The sequence below is a fragment of the Emys orbicularis genome, chromosome 7, assembly GCF_028017835.1.
Source record: "Emys orbicularis isolate rEmyOrb1 chromosome 7, rEmyOrb1.hap1, whole genome shotgun sequence".
Taxonomy (NCBI): domain Eukaryota; kingdom Metazoa; phylum Chordata; order Testudines; family Emydidae; genus Emys; species Emys orbicularis.
This window is the reverse complement of record NC_088689.1, coordinates 12,590,958-12,611,552: the sequence shown is the minus strand read 5'-3', so window position 1 is coordinate 12,611,552 and position 20,595 is coordinate 12,590,958. Positions and strand designations below refer to the sequence as shown.

At 44.6% G+C, this 20,595-nt stretch overlaps 1 protein-coding gene across 8 annotated transcripts in view; it reads left to right on the top strand.

Annotated features, from left to right (window-relative positions):
* ABLIM1 (actin binding LIM protein 1) overlaps positions 1-20,595 on the top strand; it is a 142,206-nt gene that overhangs the window by 91,714 nt on the left and 29,897 nt on the right. For 7 of the 8 annotated variants that reach the window (XM_065408563.1, XM_065408561.1, XM_065408558.1 and 4 more), the window contains 3 exons: positions 567-722; positions 12,550-12,585; positions 13,673-13,802. In XM_065408563.1, coding sequence (XP_065264635.1) covers positions 567-722; positions 12,550-12,585; positions 13,673-13,802 — 322 coding nt within the window. Of the gene's footprint in view, positions 1-566; positions 723-12,549; positions 12,586-13,672; positions 13,803-16,421; positions 16,542-20,595 lie in introns of all 8 variants that reach the window. The other variant, XM_065408559.1, reaches the window with a different exon arrangement.

Sequence of the window (20,595 nt, the reverse complement as noted above, 5' to 3'; positions counted from 1 at the left end):
ATACGTGGGGATAGGTGGTTCTGAAGACACCATGCACCATTTTGTTGCTGTGTTTTGCAAGCTGGAGTCTTGTTTGCCTTCTGTTTCATTTTAGGATGTTCTTTCTTCTAATGTAATGAAGGTGGGAAGCAGCTTTCCATCTTCAGGGTGCCATATGCAATCCTCTCAATATCTGTGTGAGCTAGGAAGCCGGTATTATTTATTCACATTTTACAGGTGGGGAAAAGCCAAAGCAGAGAGGTGAAGTGACTTGCCCAAGGCCATTCAGTGAGTCATTTGCAGAGCTGGGATTTTGACTTGAGGACTAGGAACCATGAGCTCCTATGTTGAGTCTATTTAGATCATGCTGCTTCTTGCCTAAACTCTCTCAAAAAAAATCATTCTGTGCTATTAAAGGAGGCATGATGCTGAAGAACAGTCAGTCACTTCATACATTAATGGAGTGGCAAGAAGGGTTTTCTTTAAGTGCATTGTGACGGCAAATTCCCCCAACGCATGAATTGTATAAAATAGAAATTACTAGTGCATTTGTGTGTGTTAATTTATCTTCTGTCTTTGACCTTCAGGCAAAAGTAGACAATGAGATCCTTGATTACAAGGATTTAGCAGCTATTCCCAAAGTCAAGGCCATTTATGACATTGAACGTCCAGACCTAATTACTTATGAGCCATTCTACACTTCCGCCTACGAGGAGAGACAGGAGAGACAGAGTCTTGGAGAGGTAATGAATTCATGAGCGACCCATTCTATTATACGCTATCATTCAAAGTCAGCTACGCTTCTGTCCTCTTTTGAAACCGTTTGTAACTGACACTATTTAATGCTGTTGTTGCTGCTGTTCAGTCCAAGTGCTTGCATCTATCTGGTCCATGTTTAAAGGAAGGGATTGTGCTGTTGACTCATACCCTCGCATCTCATCGTGTGGCCAGCTGCAGAAATAAATGTATGGCTGCTCTGTATACCTTGCCTTCAATTAACACCAGCATCTAACTAAGGGGTAGCGGGGTGTGGTTCTTCCTTCATGTATATTCGTAACACACATTAACTATTTGATGGCTGCTTACAAGCTCAGTGCATGAGGCAAACACAACTCTGGTGCTGTGTCATATACCAAGTACATCACTTTAACGCACTGATGTTCCCAGTGGATCGCCAGGGTGCCAAACGAATATCATAGCAGTGTGGCAACGAAAGGGTTAACAGCACTGGGCTTTTGACACACACATCTCATGGGGGAAATAGAGGCCCAAAGCATTTTTCCAGATGTGGTATAGATCCAGATGAGGTGCTAATCATTCACATAGTTATATCCAGGAAGGTGCGTTGGCTTGCTCTATAGAAGCAGTTGTTTTCTGCTTTAATTGCTGTATATCTGCCATTTGATAGCAAGCCTTATATCCTGCATCAATAAGATCATCTGGTCTCTCTTCTGAAAGTTGTGCTTGAAAGGGTACAGGTTTCTTTCTGTTTCTGCAGGTGATCTTCCCTGCTCATAATTGCACATTGGTGGTATTGCCTTCCCAAATCCCAGTACGTTTGATGCTAAGTAGATTGGTCATTTCATGCCTTCGGAGGGAGTAAAAGGCACTTTCAGAAATGAAGATCTAAACAGATAGTGGGCCCAAATCTGCTCAGTTCCACCCTGGCAATCCCTATGGTCCCACTCTGTGTATTGGAGTGCAGCATTTGGCCTGTTGTTTCTGACAGTCTCAGAGCCTTAGGAGGAACCAGCCTTTCACAACCAAACAAATTGTGTATGTGCTCGGCATACATCCTACCGCCTCTCTCAGCAATGCAGAGCATCTACTTCTTGCTTCTCTAACAATATGGAGGAAATGAGCCTGAACTGAACTGAACCTTATTTGTCTTATGGGTGTGTAAAAGGGGATGGGGTGGAAAGATGGCATAAATTATTCACGTTGGGGGAGACATTTTTCTGAGGCACTCGTGGCATTTAAGCACCCAACTCCGTGTCTTTGAAAATCTCCCCCATCAACAAATAGTCTGCCTGCCAGTGAATGGGAGAGCTGGAACATGCTGACCTTATCACTAAGGACTCTAGTTTTCTCACCATTGTATTTGCCGTTACATAGTTCACAGGGGCTGTTCTCTTCATATGTGTGTACCGTTAAACTACAACAGTGGTTGAGAGTGCAGGAGAAGGACAGCTCAGGAATTTGGTAATGAATTATAGAATCTTGCACTTCTAGTCCAGGTCGGTGGTGAATCTAACTGATGGCTAATTAGAGGTGTGTGTGAAATGAATGATGGTTTCTGACCCCAGATCCCAGTAGACATGAGCCCTCCTTGCAAAAACCACCATCAGAATCAACACCAGTTTGTCCCCTGATGGTCACAGAAGAGAGACCTGAATGCACTAGGGAAAATGAAGAACCCTCTCCCCCTGGAGGCGGTGACATCCGGTCACTTTTGATGCTCTTTGACAAAGCAGCATGGCGGAAGCTTGTTTGCGGCTGCCCACATGGTACCTTTTGTGGATAAATAAGAGGCTTCAGAAAGTCTCTTCAATCCAATGCTTTTCAGCAGCACTAAATTCACTTACAATTTTTAAAAAGAAAAGTAATAGAAAGAATACCGAAATAGGGAGGCAGCATTGGCTAGTGGCTAGGGTACTGGCCTGGGAGTCAGGAGACCTGGGTTCTGCCACTGACTTCTCTGTGACCTTGGGCAAATCGCTTCACTCTTTATGCCTCTGTTTCTCCTCCCAGCCCTTCTCGGTCTTCTCTCTTTAGATTGTAAGCTCTTCAGGGTAGGGAGCCGTCTCTTGCTATGTGTTAATACAGTGTCAAACACAGTAAGATCCCAAACTTGGCTGGGGCCTGTAGGTAGTAGTGTTAAATAAATCACTATTGTTAAGATATTAGAGAAGATACATACAGACATGCAGAGGAATTGCACTCTGTATGAAAAAAAGTTTACGCTCTGTATGTAAACTAATGATACATATTTCCAGTCAACCATATCCCTCTTTGTGGAGTGTTTGCATAGCATTTTAGTAATCAGTAAATGTTATGTGAATGTGTTAACAAAAAATTATTTTATTAACAACCTTAGTTAAAATTTCATTGTAAACCAGCCAGATAGTCTAGTGTACTGGCCTTTACTCACTCAGGGCTAAAGACTCTGGTATTTAAATTGAGTACACCTCCCATTGACTTCATTTAGAATTGTGCTCAATTAAGGACCGCAGCATTTGGCCCTAAGAAAGAAGTGATTTCCATTGGTACATCACTGACATGCCCTTAATTGAAGGTTTGTCAAACATTATCCTTCCAAGATATGTGGCATCACATTGCACAGTAAACCTCATTTGCCATGCAGCTCTAGATGCTTTGGGTATGGTAAATATTTTTGGAGACATCTTATGGGTAGTGAAAACACATTAATCCACACTCTGGGTTTTGAGGTAGACACTAACAACCACAATCTTGATAAATATTTATCACACAGAATAACTAATTAAATTAAACATGCTGCTAAATTGACTTTAGGATTTAGGTGTGATTACTACATGTTCACACTGAAATCTATATTCGATCAAAGCTGTTTACTTAAGTGATCTCAAACACTTTGCATTCCTGGTTCTTCTTCGAGTGATTGCTCATGTCCATTCAACTTAGGTGCGCGTGCTCGCCACATGCACCGGTGCTGGAAGTTTTTTCCTCAGCAGTATCCGTAGGGGACTGGCTCTGGGGCCCCCTGGAGTGGTGCGCATATGCCACAGCATATAGGGTACCACTGGCCCCCTCCGCTCTCAGTTCCTTCTTCCTGCCAGTGATGGTGCACAGAACTGTTGCTGACACGGCTGCTACTCTGAAACCTGTCAGCTAGTGCTGTTGCTTCTCGTTCGTTCGAACCCATTTACCTCTTATATATTATTGTATATAGTTTCCCTCTAGGTTTAGTTTCCCTATTTGTTAGAGACTTAGTAGGTCCCAAACGGGACTTCGCCTCAGGTGGTGCATCTCTGGTCCCCAGGCTTTAAGCCCTGTGATTGCTGTAAAAGGCCCATGCCCATTAGCAATCCACATAACAGTTGTTTACGGTGCTTGGGCGACACCCAAGGTCACATTAGTGATAAGTGCAGAATCTGCAAGTCCTTCAAGCCCAGGACGAAGAAGGAGAGGGACATTGACTTGAAAGCACTCCTTATGGAGTCTGCCCTTACCCCGATGCCGGAGCAATGCTCCAATTTGGCACCAAGCACCATGACCTCGGTGCAGGGCCGGCTCCAGCGTTTTTGCCACCCCAAGCCGGGGGGGGGGGGGGTAAAGCCACGATCGGCGGCACTAAGCTCTACCGCCGCCGCTTCATTCTTCGGCGGCAAGCCATTCCCTCCGAGAGGGACTGAGGGACCCGCCGCCGAATTGCTGCCAGCGAAGACCCGAACATGCCGCCCCTTCCCCTTGGCCACCCCAGGCACCTGCATGCTGCACAGGTGCCTGGAGCCGGCCCTGCCTCGGTGCTCAGTGTCCTGCCGGTACCGTCTGCGCGGCACCGGTCCCCTTTCATGGCTCAAGTCAAGAAGCCCAGGAAGATGGGGCGAGGATGGTCTCCAGCTTCCCGCAAAGGAAAGGACAAGTCTGGAGTGGACTAAGGCCCCGTCCTGGGCACCTCTTCACCCCCTTCGGGATCACTCAACCTGAGCTGGGACCCAAGGTGTATCCCAGCCCGCTCCCCGCCAGCTACCCCAGATATCGACGGAGGTCCTCGCCAGCTCCGGGTGCTGTCCATGCCGGAGGCCCTGCAAGCGGCGCAAGAGATTGTCCCTCCTGGTGCCATCCACTCTGGCCCCTGTGGGTCCTGGTCAGAGAATAAACCCACATTTGGACCAGCACAGTCTGCACCTCTACGGTAACGCTCCCCGTTGCGGGGGATGTTCTGCCAACAGTCGCCCTCTCGCAGCTGACACGCTTCTGACAGTGATAGGCAGAAGCTTTGCAGCCCCATCCAGTCTCCGGACCTCAGACAAGGGCAGAGAGGCTCAAGGCGCAGCTTGCCAGTAACCAGGCGCAGACCTCTGCAGGCACGTGCTCCCCAGCAGGAGTTTCGAGCTGGCGCCCGGAACCTCTGCAGCACCGGTACCGCTCCAGAGACCGGTCTTGGGACTGACAGTACCGTTCCCCAGACCGTCACTGATCCCCCAGAGTGGCATCACCACGTGTGGCTTCGTGCCAAGCTGAACATCGCCGGTCACCGAGGCCCCAATCCAGATGCTTGTCAAGATCAGCCAGATCCAACTCCGGGAGGAGCGACCGGTACTGATCCGGACAGAGCCACCACTCAGCAGCATCTTGGTCGCAGGGGAGCAACCACTCCGACTTTAGCTCAGGTTCGGAGCGAGGTTCCTTAGCTGTGGGACAAGCTCCGATACCTACGGTGCAGACTACATCTATGGCACCGCAGCCTCAGACTCCGTGGCTGGCACGGTGGTACCCATGGAACCCATGGGGGTTCACTCAGCCCTCCCAGGCCACTCACTCGGTATCCGGAGGTCCGGAGAGATCAGCTACCTCCCACTCCAGTTCAAGAGGCCTCGGCTGCAGGCACCTTGTGGGCACAGGAGGAAGTGGGTGAGCAAGCCACCGAACCACCTTTGGTTGCGGAGGACTCCTTGGTACCGGCTTCCTCCTCCTCATCACCAGACAAGGCTATAGTGGGGCCCCTCTATCGTTCACCAGGATGATGCTAAGGCACATCAGGAATTGTTAAAGGGGGTCAGTTCACGGTCCTTCCTTTTGGCTTAGCGACAGCACCACAGGTATTTACCAAGTGCAGTGGTAGCGGCTTACCTCAGATGTCAGAGTGTCCAGATCTATCCATACCTCGACAACTGGCTCATCAAGGGCAACTCCAGGTCCAAGGGGACGTCGTGGTGCTACTGGCCACATGCCGTCACCTCGGCCTGTTGGTAAATGACATAAAATCCACGTTAGTTCTGACACCAAGGATAGAGTTCATCGGAGCGGTGCTCGACTCGACCTGGGCCAGGGTGTTCCTGCCGCTGGAGAGATTCAGGGCACTGATGGACTCTGCGTTTCCCCTGACCATGTCTAGGGTTTGCCTGCGCCTACTAGGTCACATGGCAGCGTGCACATATATGGTGCACCACGCCAGGCTCCAGATGTGACCCCTGCAGCAATGGCTGGCAACGGTCTACTCCCAGTCCAGGGACTACCTGGAGAAGGTCATCACCTTTGGTACTTACCTCGCTGCGATGATGGACCGATCCCAGGAAAGTCCTGGAAGGAGTTCCCTTCGTCAGCACTCCTCACTCAGTTGAGTTGGTTTCGGATGCCTCGGACCTTAGCTGAGGAATGCACCTCGGAACTCTCCATACCCAAGGTATGCGGTCCCCAGAGGAATCAACGCTACATATAAACGTCAAAGAGCTCAGGGCGGTGCGCAGAGCATGCGTGGTCATCCTACTTCACCTGTTGGGCAGAGTGATCAGAGTCCTCACGGACAACATGGCCTCAATGTTGTACATCAACAGGCAACATCCTCGGACCTCTGCCAAGAGGCACTTCGTCTCTGGGACTTCTGCATCAACCACAGAATCCACCTAGAAGCATGTCACCTTCCGGGTGCCAGGAACAGGCTAGCAGATCACCTGAGCAGGGACTTCTCTCACCATGAGTGGGTGCTCCACCCGGATGTAGCTGGCATAATCTTCCAGAGGTGGGGAACTCCCCAAGTGGATTTGTTCACCACCAGGCAGAACAGGAGGTGCCACAGGTTCTGCTCTCAGACGTGGGCAGAAAGCCTGATGTATTTGTTCCCTCCGATTCCGATCATCAGCAAGGTCCTAGCGAAAATCAAGAGGGACAAGGCACAGGTTATCATGATCGCCCCAGCGTGGCCACACCAGCACTGATTCGGGATGCTGTTGAGCTTGGCAGCAGTTCCCCAATGGTCCCTGCCAGACCGACCAGATCTGCTGTCTCAGGACCACGGTCTCCTCTTGTACCCCAACCTTGCGTCTCTTCACCTCATGGCGTGGATGCTGCATGGCTGAACCCTGAAGAACAGACCTGTTCAGAGCGGGTCCACCAGGTCCTCCTGGGGAGTAGAAAACCCTCAACTAAACAGACCTACCTGGCAAAGTGGACGAGGTTTTCCCACTGGGCAAATGAACTGGGCATCTCCCCTTCGCATTCTTCAGTGCAGTTGATCTTAGACTACCTGCTTCATTTGAGGAACCAGGGCCTGGCACACTCCTCTATCAAGGTGCATCTGGCGGCCATCTCTGCCTTTCATCCGCCCGTCCAGGGGCAGACGATGTTCTCCCATGACGTGACGGTCAGGTTCCTCAGAGGTCTCGAGAGACTTTCCTCAAGTTCAGTCCCCAGCCCCTCAACTTGGTTCTGTCCAGGCTCACGGGCCCACCCTTTGAGCCTTTGGCCTTGTGCTCCCTGTCTCACCTATCATGGAAGGTAGCTTTCCTGGTGGCAGTGACATCGGCAAGTCGAGTTTCCGAGCTGCGAGCCCTGACCTCAGAACCGCCGTACATGGTCTTCTATAAGGACAAGGTCCAGCTCCGGCCCCACCCAGCCTTCCTTCCCAGGTGGTGTCTGCTTTCCACATGAACCAGGACATCTTCCTTCTGGTCTTCTGCCCCAAGCCCCATGAGACTAGTGAAGAGAGGGGCCTCCATGCTTTGGTTGTAAGAAGGGCCCAGGCTTTCTACCTAGACCGGACAAAGCCTTTCCATAGCTTTTCATCTCTACAGCTGATAGAATGAAGGACTTCCCTGTGTCCACGCAGAGGATTTCTAACTGGATCACCTTTTTGCATAAGGGCTTGTTACGAGCTGGTAGGGGCCCTGCCGCCGCCGCTCATCAGAGCCCACTCGACTAGAGCGCAGGCATCCTCGACGGCCTTCCTGGCAAACATTCTGATCCAGGACATCTGTAAAGCCGTGACGTGGTCCTCGGTGCACACATTCACGGCCCACTACGCCATCACTCAGCAGGCCAGGGACGACACTGGGTTCAGCAGAGCTGTGTTGCAATCTACATGTCTGTGAACTCCTTACCCGCCTACGAGGAGTACTGCTGGGAGTCACCTAAGTTGAATGGACATGAGCAATCACTCAAAGAAGAGACAGTTACCTTTTTCCATAACTGGTGTTCTTCGAGATGTCCATTCAACGACATGCCCTCCTTCCCCACTGTCGGAGTTTCCAGCAAGAGGAAAGTGAGGGTGGAGTGGGCCGGCAGCGCCCTTTATGCCGTGGCATATGTGTGTCACTCCAGGGGGCACCAGAGCCGGTCCCCTACGGACGCTGCTGAGGGGAAAACTTCGAGCACCGGTGCATGTGGTGAGCACACAGACCTAAGTTGAATGGATGAGCAACACATCTCGAAGAATACCTATTACGGAAAAAGGTAACTGTCTTTTACATCATATGCCATATTACTTACTATTCATATTCATATTGTATGCCAAGAGCAAAAAGAGAAACTAAGAGAGGTGGATTGTGACAGTCGTCATAACTCAGCCTTAAAAATCCAAAAAAGAATGCAATGGCAATTTCTCCAATTCATGAAAGTGTATTAAAGAGTTCCCTTCTTTTGCTGCCTGATGATGTTCCATCTTGACGTTAAAGGTCCATGTGATAGCCTTTCAAGAAGCCATTGCATCCTCTCAGAAATAACTCCTCAGGTTTTGTGTACAATGCTACAGGTAAGCTTTTCCTGAGTAGGGGGTCTGATTTTGCATCCCTGAAGTTAATGGGCATTTTGCCATTGGCATCAGTGAGTGCAGGATCAAGCCCTATTTAGGGCCATATTCTCAAGCTCTCAGTTCCCATTTGGGTACGTAAAGAAGTGGCCATATTTCCAAAAGAGCACAGTGTGTTCAGTGAAAAGCTCTCTTGAAAATCTAACCAGTAGTGGCTGCCACATTTGCCCTCAAAGACGCTGCATTACCACTGTCTAAGGCCTTGCCAACACAAGGTCTACGCGTGGCGCCATTGAGAAACGAGTGGTTGCCATGGTTGCTGGAGAATGTATTAATTTTTTTGGCACTGGGATGTACATATTTGGGTTGTTCATTGACAAGGGCTGTCCAGTTAAGCAGCGGTCCATCCTAATATATAACATGGGGGATAAATCAGTTCCCTGGGCACACTCCTGATTAGCTACGTCCCTCTCTGTAGTTTGTTGCATGTGACTTTTAACCTGACATTATAAAAATGAAATATGATAGACTTGCATTAACCTTCCATTGGGCTTTTGTCACAATTCATGGGAAGGGCAGTATTTTTTTCAATGTCCATTTGATACAATTAAATTCAAAATAAAATTTGCTACAATCCCCTCAGACAAGAGGGGTCATCTTATGTAAAAGTCCAGCCGTGCTGGTTTAAGGTACAGGAGTTTTGCGCTGAGTGTTGCAACCAAAATCCCCTATTGGGAACTTACCCATGAATGTTTCACAATATAATAGTCTTATTCACGTCTGTTTCTTTTATGTAGCAAACAGAGTTCAGTGCCGTTACCTCTTATAAGCTCTGTGGGGTCCGCTCTCCCCTCACTATGCACACAGCTCCAATTATAGACCTGTGCACCCAGACAGAAGCGTGGAGAGAAACTCTGAGGTATTTTCCATCCATCCCTCATGCTCCTTTGCAATTAAACTTTATCACACTGAATTCTTCTCCCCTAAGTTGTACAGAAACCCCATCAACAATAATAGGGCCAAGCTGTGAGTCACCTCCGAGAAGGTGCAGCAAGGAGGACAGAGCACATGGGACTTTTTCTCTTGCACAAGATCCAAGCACAAGTTTGCTAGCAGCCCCAGCCCTGGGGGTACAAATTGTTGACTCTGCCTCCCCCCTGCACCAGCCTCTGGAGCTGACTGGGTGCTGACTACTCTGAATTTTGGGGCCTATTTATCAAGCAAAAATGCTTTACAGCAGCAGAGCAGATGAAAAGCTGCTTCAGTTGTCCCTTGGGCAGCTGCTCTGCCCCGTGTTTTCCTCTTATCTGTGGTTCCAGGCACAATATAGGGTAGCATTAGACTTTCTTCCTTTTAATTATTTTTAAATGGCTATAATAGTCTCTCTCTCTAATCTATTCAGTTCATTCCCTGATAAATCCATATACTGTGTCTTTTAAAAGTCTGTAATAAAAAAAGTTTTCGCATAGCGCCATCTAGTGGAGGCCAACCAGCTAGTAGTTTAGTTACAGTGGCTACCGGAATTAGTTGGGAAGTGAAGCTAAGCTCAGGATGTGAAGTACTGTGGGTATTAACTTGTTAACATAATAGATACCCAAGTAGGAAGAAATCATTTTGTAATATATAGTGGCATTAGAAAGGTTTGTTGTTTGGGTATAAATATACATCTGGGCTGACCTTTGAAGATGTTTATAAGTATTCCAAATGTTCAAGCTATACAAAATCCACACGTCTGCAATTTCTCTCCCACCGTAGTGCCCTGATCGGTGTGGGAGTTGGGTCTCTTGACTTTTGGTGCATTAATTATTGTGAGAAGTTGCTTTTCATCAGTATTCCCTTTATTTCAAGAGACTATAGCACTGAAGGACCCTGATCACCTACTGCTGCTTGTATCACCGCTGTTGCAATCTGCAATGGCTTTTTCTTGAACCTGTCTACTGCTTTACTAGAGAGAGAGACCAACCTAACAATTCTAAAGCAGGGAAAATTTTCACTGAAGTCAATGAGAGTTTTGCTGATATCAGGACTACAGGCTTAACTCCAGAAATGCTAAAACTACTAATACCCTGCCAGTAAAATGACCCATGTAAATGTGGTGTAACTGTTGTGTGATGATCCAGCAAAACACTTAAGGTCTTGTGTAACTTTAAGCATCTGAGTATCCTTATTTGTTTTTAAGGAACTGTAGGTTCCTTAACCTAGGAATTCTGCCATTGACTTCAATGGAGACACGTTTGATCCCAACTGCTTTTTTGAATCGGGTTAGTTTTGAAATCATCGCTTTCCATTTGCACCAGTTTACTTCCCTGAACTCTTTGCTTCTACATATGCCTCTCGGTATATTTGAGACTGAATAGTTTAAAGACTTCAGTGTGGTAGAAAGCCAGACAAGTGGTCATATAAAGCCATGTGATAAATTGCCCATAATGAAATGTCATGCACTCAAGCCAAAACAAGTCACACGTGTGTCTACATACTTTGCATTCATAGTGACACCAACCCCTCTGGAGCTTACAGTATTAGAGCAGGGAGTGTGTAGGAGACAGCTGTATTGCACTTCATATCTGCATTGTCTCACTGGTCAGCTGATTGTGTGTGTGTGTGTAGGTCTGAGGGACTAACATGCACATTTATTACCAGCGATTCTGCATACATTTCATACCGTTACCATGGTGTGTTGTTATGACAGATAGGCCAGAACCAGCAGTTTTATTGTTGAGACACAATCTTATGAGCTGTATAGTTTTGCAATAACTGTGGTATAATTTAAAAGCACCAGCTGTGCCTGAGTTTACTATGGCAGTTAAATAAATAATACTAATGTTTAGTACATACGAGAAACATTTTAAATTCTAATCTTTAGGGAAGGAGAGATTGTCCTGTGATGAAAGGCATGTGACTGGGAATCAGATGTGGCTTTTATTCCCAGCTGTACCACCAACTTTCTGTATAACCTTGGGCCTCACTTAAACAAAACAAACACCCCCCTTTGTGCCTCAGTTTCCCCATCTGTATTCTAAGATTGATAGCACATCCCCAGCCTTGCAGGGGTGTTGAGATGAAAGGTGCTAACAAAGAGCAATGTAGTAGTATTTCTTCTGTCCATTTCCTTCACGTATATGTAATCCCAATCTGTTCTCTTTCATGCATAAGTATCGAAGAGCATGTGGCTGTTTTAAAGAGCAAGCACATTAAGGAAATATTGTTGACAAGGCTTTGGGGACAGGTTGACCTTGGCCAGAAGGTTGTGGGGGGGGGGGAAATGTGCCTGACACAGAAAATGGGAAGTTGTCCTCAGTGGCGTTGGAACCATTTTTATAGTGGGTGTGCTGAAAGCCATTGAACAAAATTGTAAACCTATATGATGGAAACCACTTCAAGCCGAGGGTACTTCTGCACCCCCAGCACCCTTAGTTCCAACACCCCTGGTTGTCCTGTATTTCTGGTGCCACACAAAGCCCAAAGTTTAAGATGAATTTACTTTTGATTTCCACTTTAAAGCTTTGTGCACAACAACCATAGTTATTACATTAATAACACCTTTTGATTTTTTTATCTTACAGCTACCTTATAATTACCACCACTGTTAGATGGTTCAAAGACAACATTGCAGGATATTTGATTGAATTAATCATACTTGCTTTTTGGTGGCCAGAAACTTAAGCTGCTTCAGAGCCCAGGCCATGGGCAGCATGGAGAAAACCCAACTTCAGGGCTCAAATGGCCCCAGTTGCTCCTGTGCTGTTGGGGTCTAAACACACCTAGCTGTGTTTAGATCAGCATTTTCTGGCAAAGCAGGAGCAAGCCTGTTTCTGTAACATTCTCTCTTTCATGTCTTGCAGTCTCCAAGGACACTGTCTCCCACCCCGTCTGCAGAAGTAAGTCTGATGGAGCCCTCTGGGGCAATATGTCACAATTGCTAGAATTACTGCTGCCAGGAAGTGCAGTTATTGATTGTTCTAGGCAGCCCAGTTCTATTTGCTATTTACATAGCACAGCTTTTTTGATTATTGAAAGTACAGGAAAATCAAAAGAGAGGACATTTAGTGCTAGCTGTCCGATTGCTATGGAGAATGAAGCCACTGCAGGATTTGATGTCTGCAAAGCAAAAGCATTTATCAAAGTCTATACAGCAAAGGTCACTTTCATGAATTTTTCTTTGTTGTGGCGCATAGATCAGGGCCAAATCAGGATCTGAATACTATACACTGCTCTCCATGAAAATCTTAGTGAGAAAACATTACTGTGGCATTCCTCTAGAGGGCACTGTGAACATTATAGTGACACTAAACACAGGTTAAGGCATTTGTCAAGATTTTAGTTGCTACCACTATATATACATTGTCACTTGTTTTCTTTTAAGTAAAATGTACACTTACCTCTACATGCTTCCAGTTCTATAATAATTTTATGAACATGCTTGTGGTCTTGGAGTTTTCCAGTTACACCTCTCCCACAGGAAAGGTGTGTTACAGGGGGATTGTTTGCTTTTTTTTATTCCAAGATTTACAAAAGTGACCAGTGATCTTGGGTGCCTCTGTTTTTGGATGGCCACTAAAGAAACATTTAAAAGGGCCTGATTTTTAGAGGGTGGTGGCTGAGCCCTGAAAACCAGACCTTCTTAAGGAATCTCGGGATGAAACACCCCAAATCACTAGTCACTTATGAAAATTGAGGCATAAGTGTTACTTACCAGAATTCAGCCTGCAGGTCAGATGGAATTATAGGACTCTAGAACTTAGCTGTCTCTACAGCGATGGATTCTATGAGAGAACTTTTGATGACAGATATCATTACTGTATGATAGTGAAACAGACATTAAGATGAAAGGATGTTATTCCGTTAGCAGGTTCCATTGATATCTTGAGGCCATTGAAAGCCAAGTATAGTTTGGAAAATTGTCTGGAGTGCACTTAAGCATTTTTATTATTATTATTAATTCTTCTAATGCTTCTTATTCTTCAGGGTTATCAGGATGTTCGGGATCGCATGATTCACAGGTCAACCAGTCAGGGCTCTATTAGTTCTCCAGTGTATAGTCGACACAGCTACACTCCCACAATGTCACGCTCCCCTCAGCATTTCCACAGACCTGGTAAGAGCAACTGCATCAGCGATTTACAACTTGAAGCATTGTATTTCTTATTATGTCACTCAATGAAATAGAGAAGAAACTATTAATTGTTTAGCGTTGAAAAACTAGTGGAAAATTTTAAAACTCTCATTCCTATTTATCCTTCTCATTCTTTGACAAATACAAGCCCAATTAGTGTATCTTATGAATGTATTGTAAATTACTCACCTGTTTTATAACAAAGTAGAATTAGGAATATTTTAATGTATTTGAACGTAAACCATTTTTTGTTGCATGAAATTCAGGATGGCTGCCTGGTGTCTGAAGGAAAACAATACATCTTGAAAATAAAAATCATGGCCTAAGTTTCTAAAGTGACTAGTGATTTTGGGTACCTAACACCTTAGAGACTCCTGATTTTCAGAAAGTGCTGAGCATCCTTCCTCTAAAAATGAGGCCCCTTTAAGGTGTCTCAAGATGGGCATCCAAAAATTCAGACACCCAAAATCACTAGTCACTTCTGAAAATTTAGGCCCATATTTGCCAAGTAGAATTTCTTAATTAAAAGCCTAGTCAATTGCCAAAGGCTACATTTAAATAATATGGAATCTAACTTATTCACTCAGAAGTAATACAGTTGCATGTAAAAAATAGACAAATATACACACTGCTTCAGGTTCCCAGTGCATTCATAATTATTCATTATATGTATGAAATGTATGCATATGTTTGCATTTTTATAAATACACATTAGGCACTCATTTTGTTGAAATGTGGCTCTAAAGATTATTTTTAATATACTCCTCCAGATATGTTGTTTTCATATTATATTGATGAAATAAAATTTTGTAATGAAGTTTTAAATTAAGCAATACACTCATACACCCATATTCCCATCACTGATTACCTAGCACCAGAATGGTTGGGATACCAAAAGGCCATATGCAGTAGGAGCTGTATTTTTAAAAGTAGGGCTCTATGAAAGAATTATCAGTGTGGAGTTTGAGTGACTTAATTGTCTTCTAGTGGTGGAGGGCTGAAAACTGCTAGTTACCTATATCAAAAAATACTTCATTTTAAGGACCTAATTTCATGATGTGGGACAGAAAGTCAATATTGTATGTTACAAGATACTGACAACATGATGATGTTGTTTTAAGATGTGCATTGTAGTTAAAACCAAAGGAGGGGCTGACAAAGTATGAAAAAGCTGCAAACTTCTGTTTAGTGCTATCAGATCTCTTAAGGTTTTTCACATTTTGTTTATGTCAGATTTGGACAAATCTGGGCTTTATTCCAAAGTTTACTGTGACACTGAGGCCTTGGCTACACTTGAGAATTCACAGCGCTGCGGCGGCAGCGCTGTGAAGCGCGAGTGTAGTCGCGCCGCCAGCGCTGCGAGAGAGCTCTCGCAGCGCTGCAAGTACTCCACCTCTCCGAGGGGAATAGCTTGCAGCGCTGCGAGCGAGCATGCAGCGCTGCAGGCGCTGATTACACTGGCACTTTACAGAGCTGCACTCGCTGCGCTCGGGGGGGGGGGGCGTTTTCACACCCCCGAGCGCAGCAAGTTGCAGCGCTGTTCAGCGCCAGTGTAGCCAAGGCCTCAGTTTCACTATTTCAGTTTTAAAAAAAAATACCATCTGTTTGTGTAAAGTACTTTCCTTTGGAACAATCTCTCTGTTTATATGTTCCCCAGCTTTCCTTCAGTGTAGAGATGAGCTCAAGCCACAAAGTTTGGATGCAGATCTGAAATCTGCCTAAGTTTGTGGAACACAGAGTATTTTGGGGGGATTTTGTTTCAAGTCATAGCTACTTAAATATCACATCTTTGGCTCATTTCCCAAGAAATTTGTATTACTCACTTGTTTCTGTTCTATACATAATACCATTTTTCTGTAGCATTTTTTATCTTTCAACATGCTTTGAACTAATCATTTGTAATGCTCTCTAATTCTCTCCCAGCATTACTGGAGTTGATCAGTTAAAGCAGTACCTATCTCATCACCTTATTGTTGGCAAGAACACAGATACTTTTTGCATGATTAAGCTGAGTTCCCTTACATAACTTCTTGCTTTGTCTGGCTCCAGGGAAACCCTTGAGAAAGAAGTGAACCACTTTGGAGTAGTCCCTTTTTGTTGACACGGTTAGCGCATTACATTTCTTTAAGCAATTCGTGCTTTCCACGTTTTGCAAAAGTTTGCAGCCTTTTTTCCCCCCTACCTCAGCTGCTCTTTGGAATTTCTTAAAACAATAGGAAACATCTTGCATGCCTCTGGACTGCTGTTGTTTGGTTAGGCACTTATCAAAACAGCTGCTTTCTAAATTAATTTGGATTCAGAGTTTGTGATGTTTGCATGAGGGTAGCAGGCTAATTTCTGGTAAATCAGTAGCTCTATATGCCAGAGAATGTTATACTAAATGGGATGTGCAATATAAATCTGAGCCTGTTTTCAAATACTTCCTACAACTTTGCATCAATATTTTTGAACCCTGGTATTACTTTAACCTTTTGTCTTCCTACTTTTCAGACTCCTAATTGTTCAGTGTTTTTTCCTTTTGAAGCCTCTTTCCCTGCCTCTTATTTTTTGTTTTGTCTTTGTTTTCATTTGGTCTTGCCCCACGATTCCTTGCTGCTGCAGAGCTGCTGTCTACTGGTGTGCAACGGTTGTCAGACCTGCGCACTAGCAGTCTCAGCTCCACCCACCATGACTCCCGCCCTAACTCCCCATCCCGACACCACTTCATTCCCCATGTCAAAGGTAAGGAGCCAGGCCTTTCCAGCTAGCGCCCTACAGAATGGAGATTTATTAGCATTCGGACAAAGCTAATAAGCTGTATCTCCATAAGGTGGCCATTGGCTGCGTAGCTCTCAGCATGCCTCAGAATGTGTCATTACACCTACAACTGTGTTAGACTGACATAGCATCTTCTCTCTGAGGAAATATGTCATTTCTAAGGGCCCTAGTTAAAGAGTCAGAATGTATATTGCCTATAATAAATATACAGGACAGCATTATCATCAACCACTTAGAAAAGAGATGCACTGAATTTTGCTTATTTCCATAGCAGTCCATAATCCATATAGGACCCCTCATGTCCAATTTAATTCTTATTAATTCTGGATCGTTAAAATATAAATATTTAAGTTCAAAACCTCCCGCTAATATTGCCTGGATGAGGTCAAGCCAGTTGAGAGTACTGAATAAAAAGCTTTTACATCATGTAAAGATCAACGGCAACAAGGAAACTCATCACAGTTAATTATGATGGCACTGATTACTGTCTGACCAAATGTTATTAAAATCTAATTTTTTTTTTTTAAATCTAAAATTGTTCAAACTCTTTTCTGGGTTTTTTTTGGTTTTTTTTTTTTTTGGTGGGGGAGGGGGGGATTTGTCTTTGCTTTCTGCCCCTTCAATGAGCTCATTCCAGATAGTAACCTCTATTTCTGCTTCTTGCCTTCTGTGAAAGTTGTATTTTATTTTCATTTTTACTGGAGCAGAGGCCAGCTGGTGCTCTCATTTCCCCAACATGCTGGTGAAATGGAGAGTATCGGTTGGGTGAGGAGGTCACAATTTACATTGGCTGTGAGAGCTCAGGGAAGAGGCAGTAGCATGAGCTGAGCATATTTTATATTCCTGTTCTATTGATCAATGCAGACAGCATTGGTGTTACCAGTAAAAGAGTTTTAAACAGATTGTTGCCATGGTCTTTCAAGTAATGCTAATGGAGCTCAACCTTCTATTTCCCTCAAACACTCAGGTCAACGTTACCGATTTTGATCCTTGCATTTTTGTAGATTTTTTTATTAATATGCACCTCCAACCCATTCCTTCCAATTCTTTTAATTGTGTCACAGTAAGAAATCTCACTTTGTACTTAAATGATGGGGACCCTTAAAAATAGATGCACTGCTCATTTCAGCATGCAGTTGATCCATAAACTTTGCAATTTCAACATTCTTTTGCTGTAAATCTAGATTAATGCTCACACTCCTTCCAATGGCACTTCTATTCCTTTTCCATTACTGTTAAGAGAATAGCTTTTTCAACAGATAACACAGGAAAACTCTCTTCATATTCCTTCCCAATTGTTTTCAGTCATCTGAAAAATAAGAGTCTTGGGGGTTAAATCTGTGGCTAAACTGTCAATCCAAATTACCAAATGAGACTATAGGAAAAGGGCATGTTTCCTATAAGATAAATGTGTAGCAAAAAATAGAAGATTCCACCATTGTACCAGGAGATATTGTATACAAAACTTTGGCTTAAGTAAGATTCATTGGGCTAGATTCTTAGCCGGTATAAATCAGCATAGATCAGCAAGGGAGTTATATTGATTTACATCAGCCACAGATGTGGCACTTTGTTTCAATTTCAATTTAATTTTTTATCAAAGAGGGGGAAATACTTCACTATAACTGATCCAAAAGAAAAATGTTTCCCTGTTTTCAGTTGGAGAACATGCCTTAACTCCACTGGGAGGTGAGGGCACTCAACACCTACTGAAAGCTCGGAGTTTCCCCAAGGATTGAACCCAACCTCAGTACTTAGATCCTGGGGAAAAGGGTACAAAATTATTTACAAAGCTCAAGGTACTGAATTCTACTTTGCAATAGGCCTGATTTTCCTGTCCCACCAGTGTAAATCCACTGAAGTCAATGGAGTTACAATGCTGCAAAGCCAGTATAAGTGAAGAGAGAAGTAGGCCTGATATACTGTACTGCACATGATTAACCTACAATAATCTGTGCATGCAGGTTATTTTACCTAAGAGGCTAACAAAGACATAATGCTTTACCTTTGCAAGCTGTATTCCAATTGGTCGGGCATGTAATTGGGCACATAAAGTGCTAAAATAATGAAGTCCAAGCATCAGACAAGCAAGGATTCATAATAGGGGTTAAATGAACGATGCAAATTATCCCTTTTGATCCCTAACTCGCAGCACTCATTAGCTGAGGCTGTAAAAGGCTCATGATGATGGACATTTCTTCATTAAATAGAATCTGGGGGCACATGTGCAATCTCTCTATATGCTATGTACTGTACGATTGTATGTGTGTACATAGTGTTATATGGAGAGATTATATAGTTTGCACGGTATGTTTTTTTTCCTTTACATTTCTTTGACATTCAAAATGTGTTGGGTTAGAGTGCATCATATGGTACATGCTGCTCGCTATTCCATATTTATATCTGAGCTTTTTGTTAGCCAGTGATGGGATAGGGCTGGGTATCCATATTAGATTCTGTACTCTGTCTTCCCTGTGTCATTCCTCTATGTCCAAGTACCTTTCCTACAGATCTGTGAAACAGAGCACAAGGGAGCTGGCATTGGATTCATAGGGTCTAGTGAGAACTTCATGAATATGTAGCCACATAAGGTGTCTTGTCTATCCCAGGTGTCTCCTTTTCAGGGTAGATGGTGGAGAATAGCTGCATTTGACCACTATGCTTCACATTCAGATATAATTCAGGGACAAAAAAACCCTCAGACACCCCCAAATGGGCATTGTAATCCTGTCTGGGAATACTTTGAAATGATAGATACACTTGGCCAAATTCAAAGGTGAGATGTAAAGTGAATTCCCATGCACTTGATCAGACTCTCTGTCCTACCTACCAATCTGTAAGGGCTGTTGTCATAGCCACGTTGGTCCCAGGATATTACAGAGACAAGGTGGGTGAGGTAATGTCTTTTATTGGAGCGACTTCTATTGGTGAAAGAGCTTACACAGAGCTCTTCCTCAGGTCCTGTAAGCTTGAAAGCGTGTGTCTCTCTCATCAACAGAAGTAGATTCAATAAAAGATATTACCACACCCACCTTCTCTCTATTGTGTAAGGGAATCTAAATTGATGTAATTTATATGCTGAAGAGTCAGAAGAAGGTACATTTTCTCTTCTTTAAAGTCCACCTTCCTGTTTGTTAGCACTCCTCGTGTGTGCATTATACCAACATAAACTCACTTAGGCCTGGTCGACACTTAAAATTTAACTGTCGTTAAGGAGTGACCTAGTTATACCAGTAAAAGCCCTAGTGTTGACACAGTCATATGAGTATAAGGCACTTTATACTGGTACAATGTATTTTGTTTTGCCAAACCAGAATAAGCTATACTGGTATAAGGACTTTTATGCCAATATAACTGTCTACACTAGGGAAAGAGGTTTGCTGCTTTAGCTATGCAGCATATACAAGCACACATCCATAGGCAAAACCTTGACCCCATTAGAGTCAATGGAAAGCTCCCATTGACTGGAATGGGGCCAGAACTTTGCCCCCTCTGCCTAGAATATTTCAGAGCTCTTCAAGAGCATTCCAGAACCCCAGCAGGCTCATGGGTAAGCTGGGCCTCTGAGTTTAGATGCCTCATTGCATGAGAGGTCACCTGCCCTCCCAAAATGTGCCTGGCACTGTAGTGGTGACTTTAGGCCTGTGTTACCACATGGGGCCACAGACACACCACCTCAATGTCACTTAGAGCACCATTCCCAAATGCCTGCATGTGTGGTACTGACTCCAGTGCTCACAGGCTGCAGCAGACATTGAATGCTCTAACAGCCCTACCCTGGAGGAAAGCTGTGCTTTGGCTCAATTTCCTGGCTTTCTGTTCCACATAGGAAGTAGAGGCCAGAAATCCTTACAGATTGGTGAACAGTGGCTCACCACAGCCTGAGGAGGGCTGCAAGCTGGCAGGAGTTGTCCTGGCATGTCAGTGCAGTGGTTATTCAGAGGTGCAGAGACTCAGTTATAACTTGATCAGGATCTGGATGTGGCTGTGTATTTGTTAGTCTGTGCCTGGTTCTGTG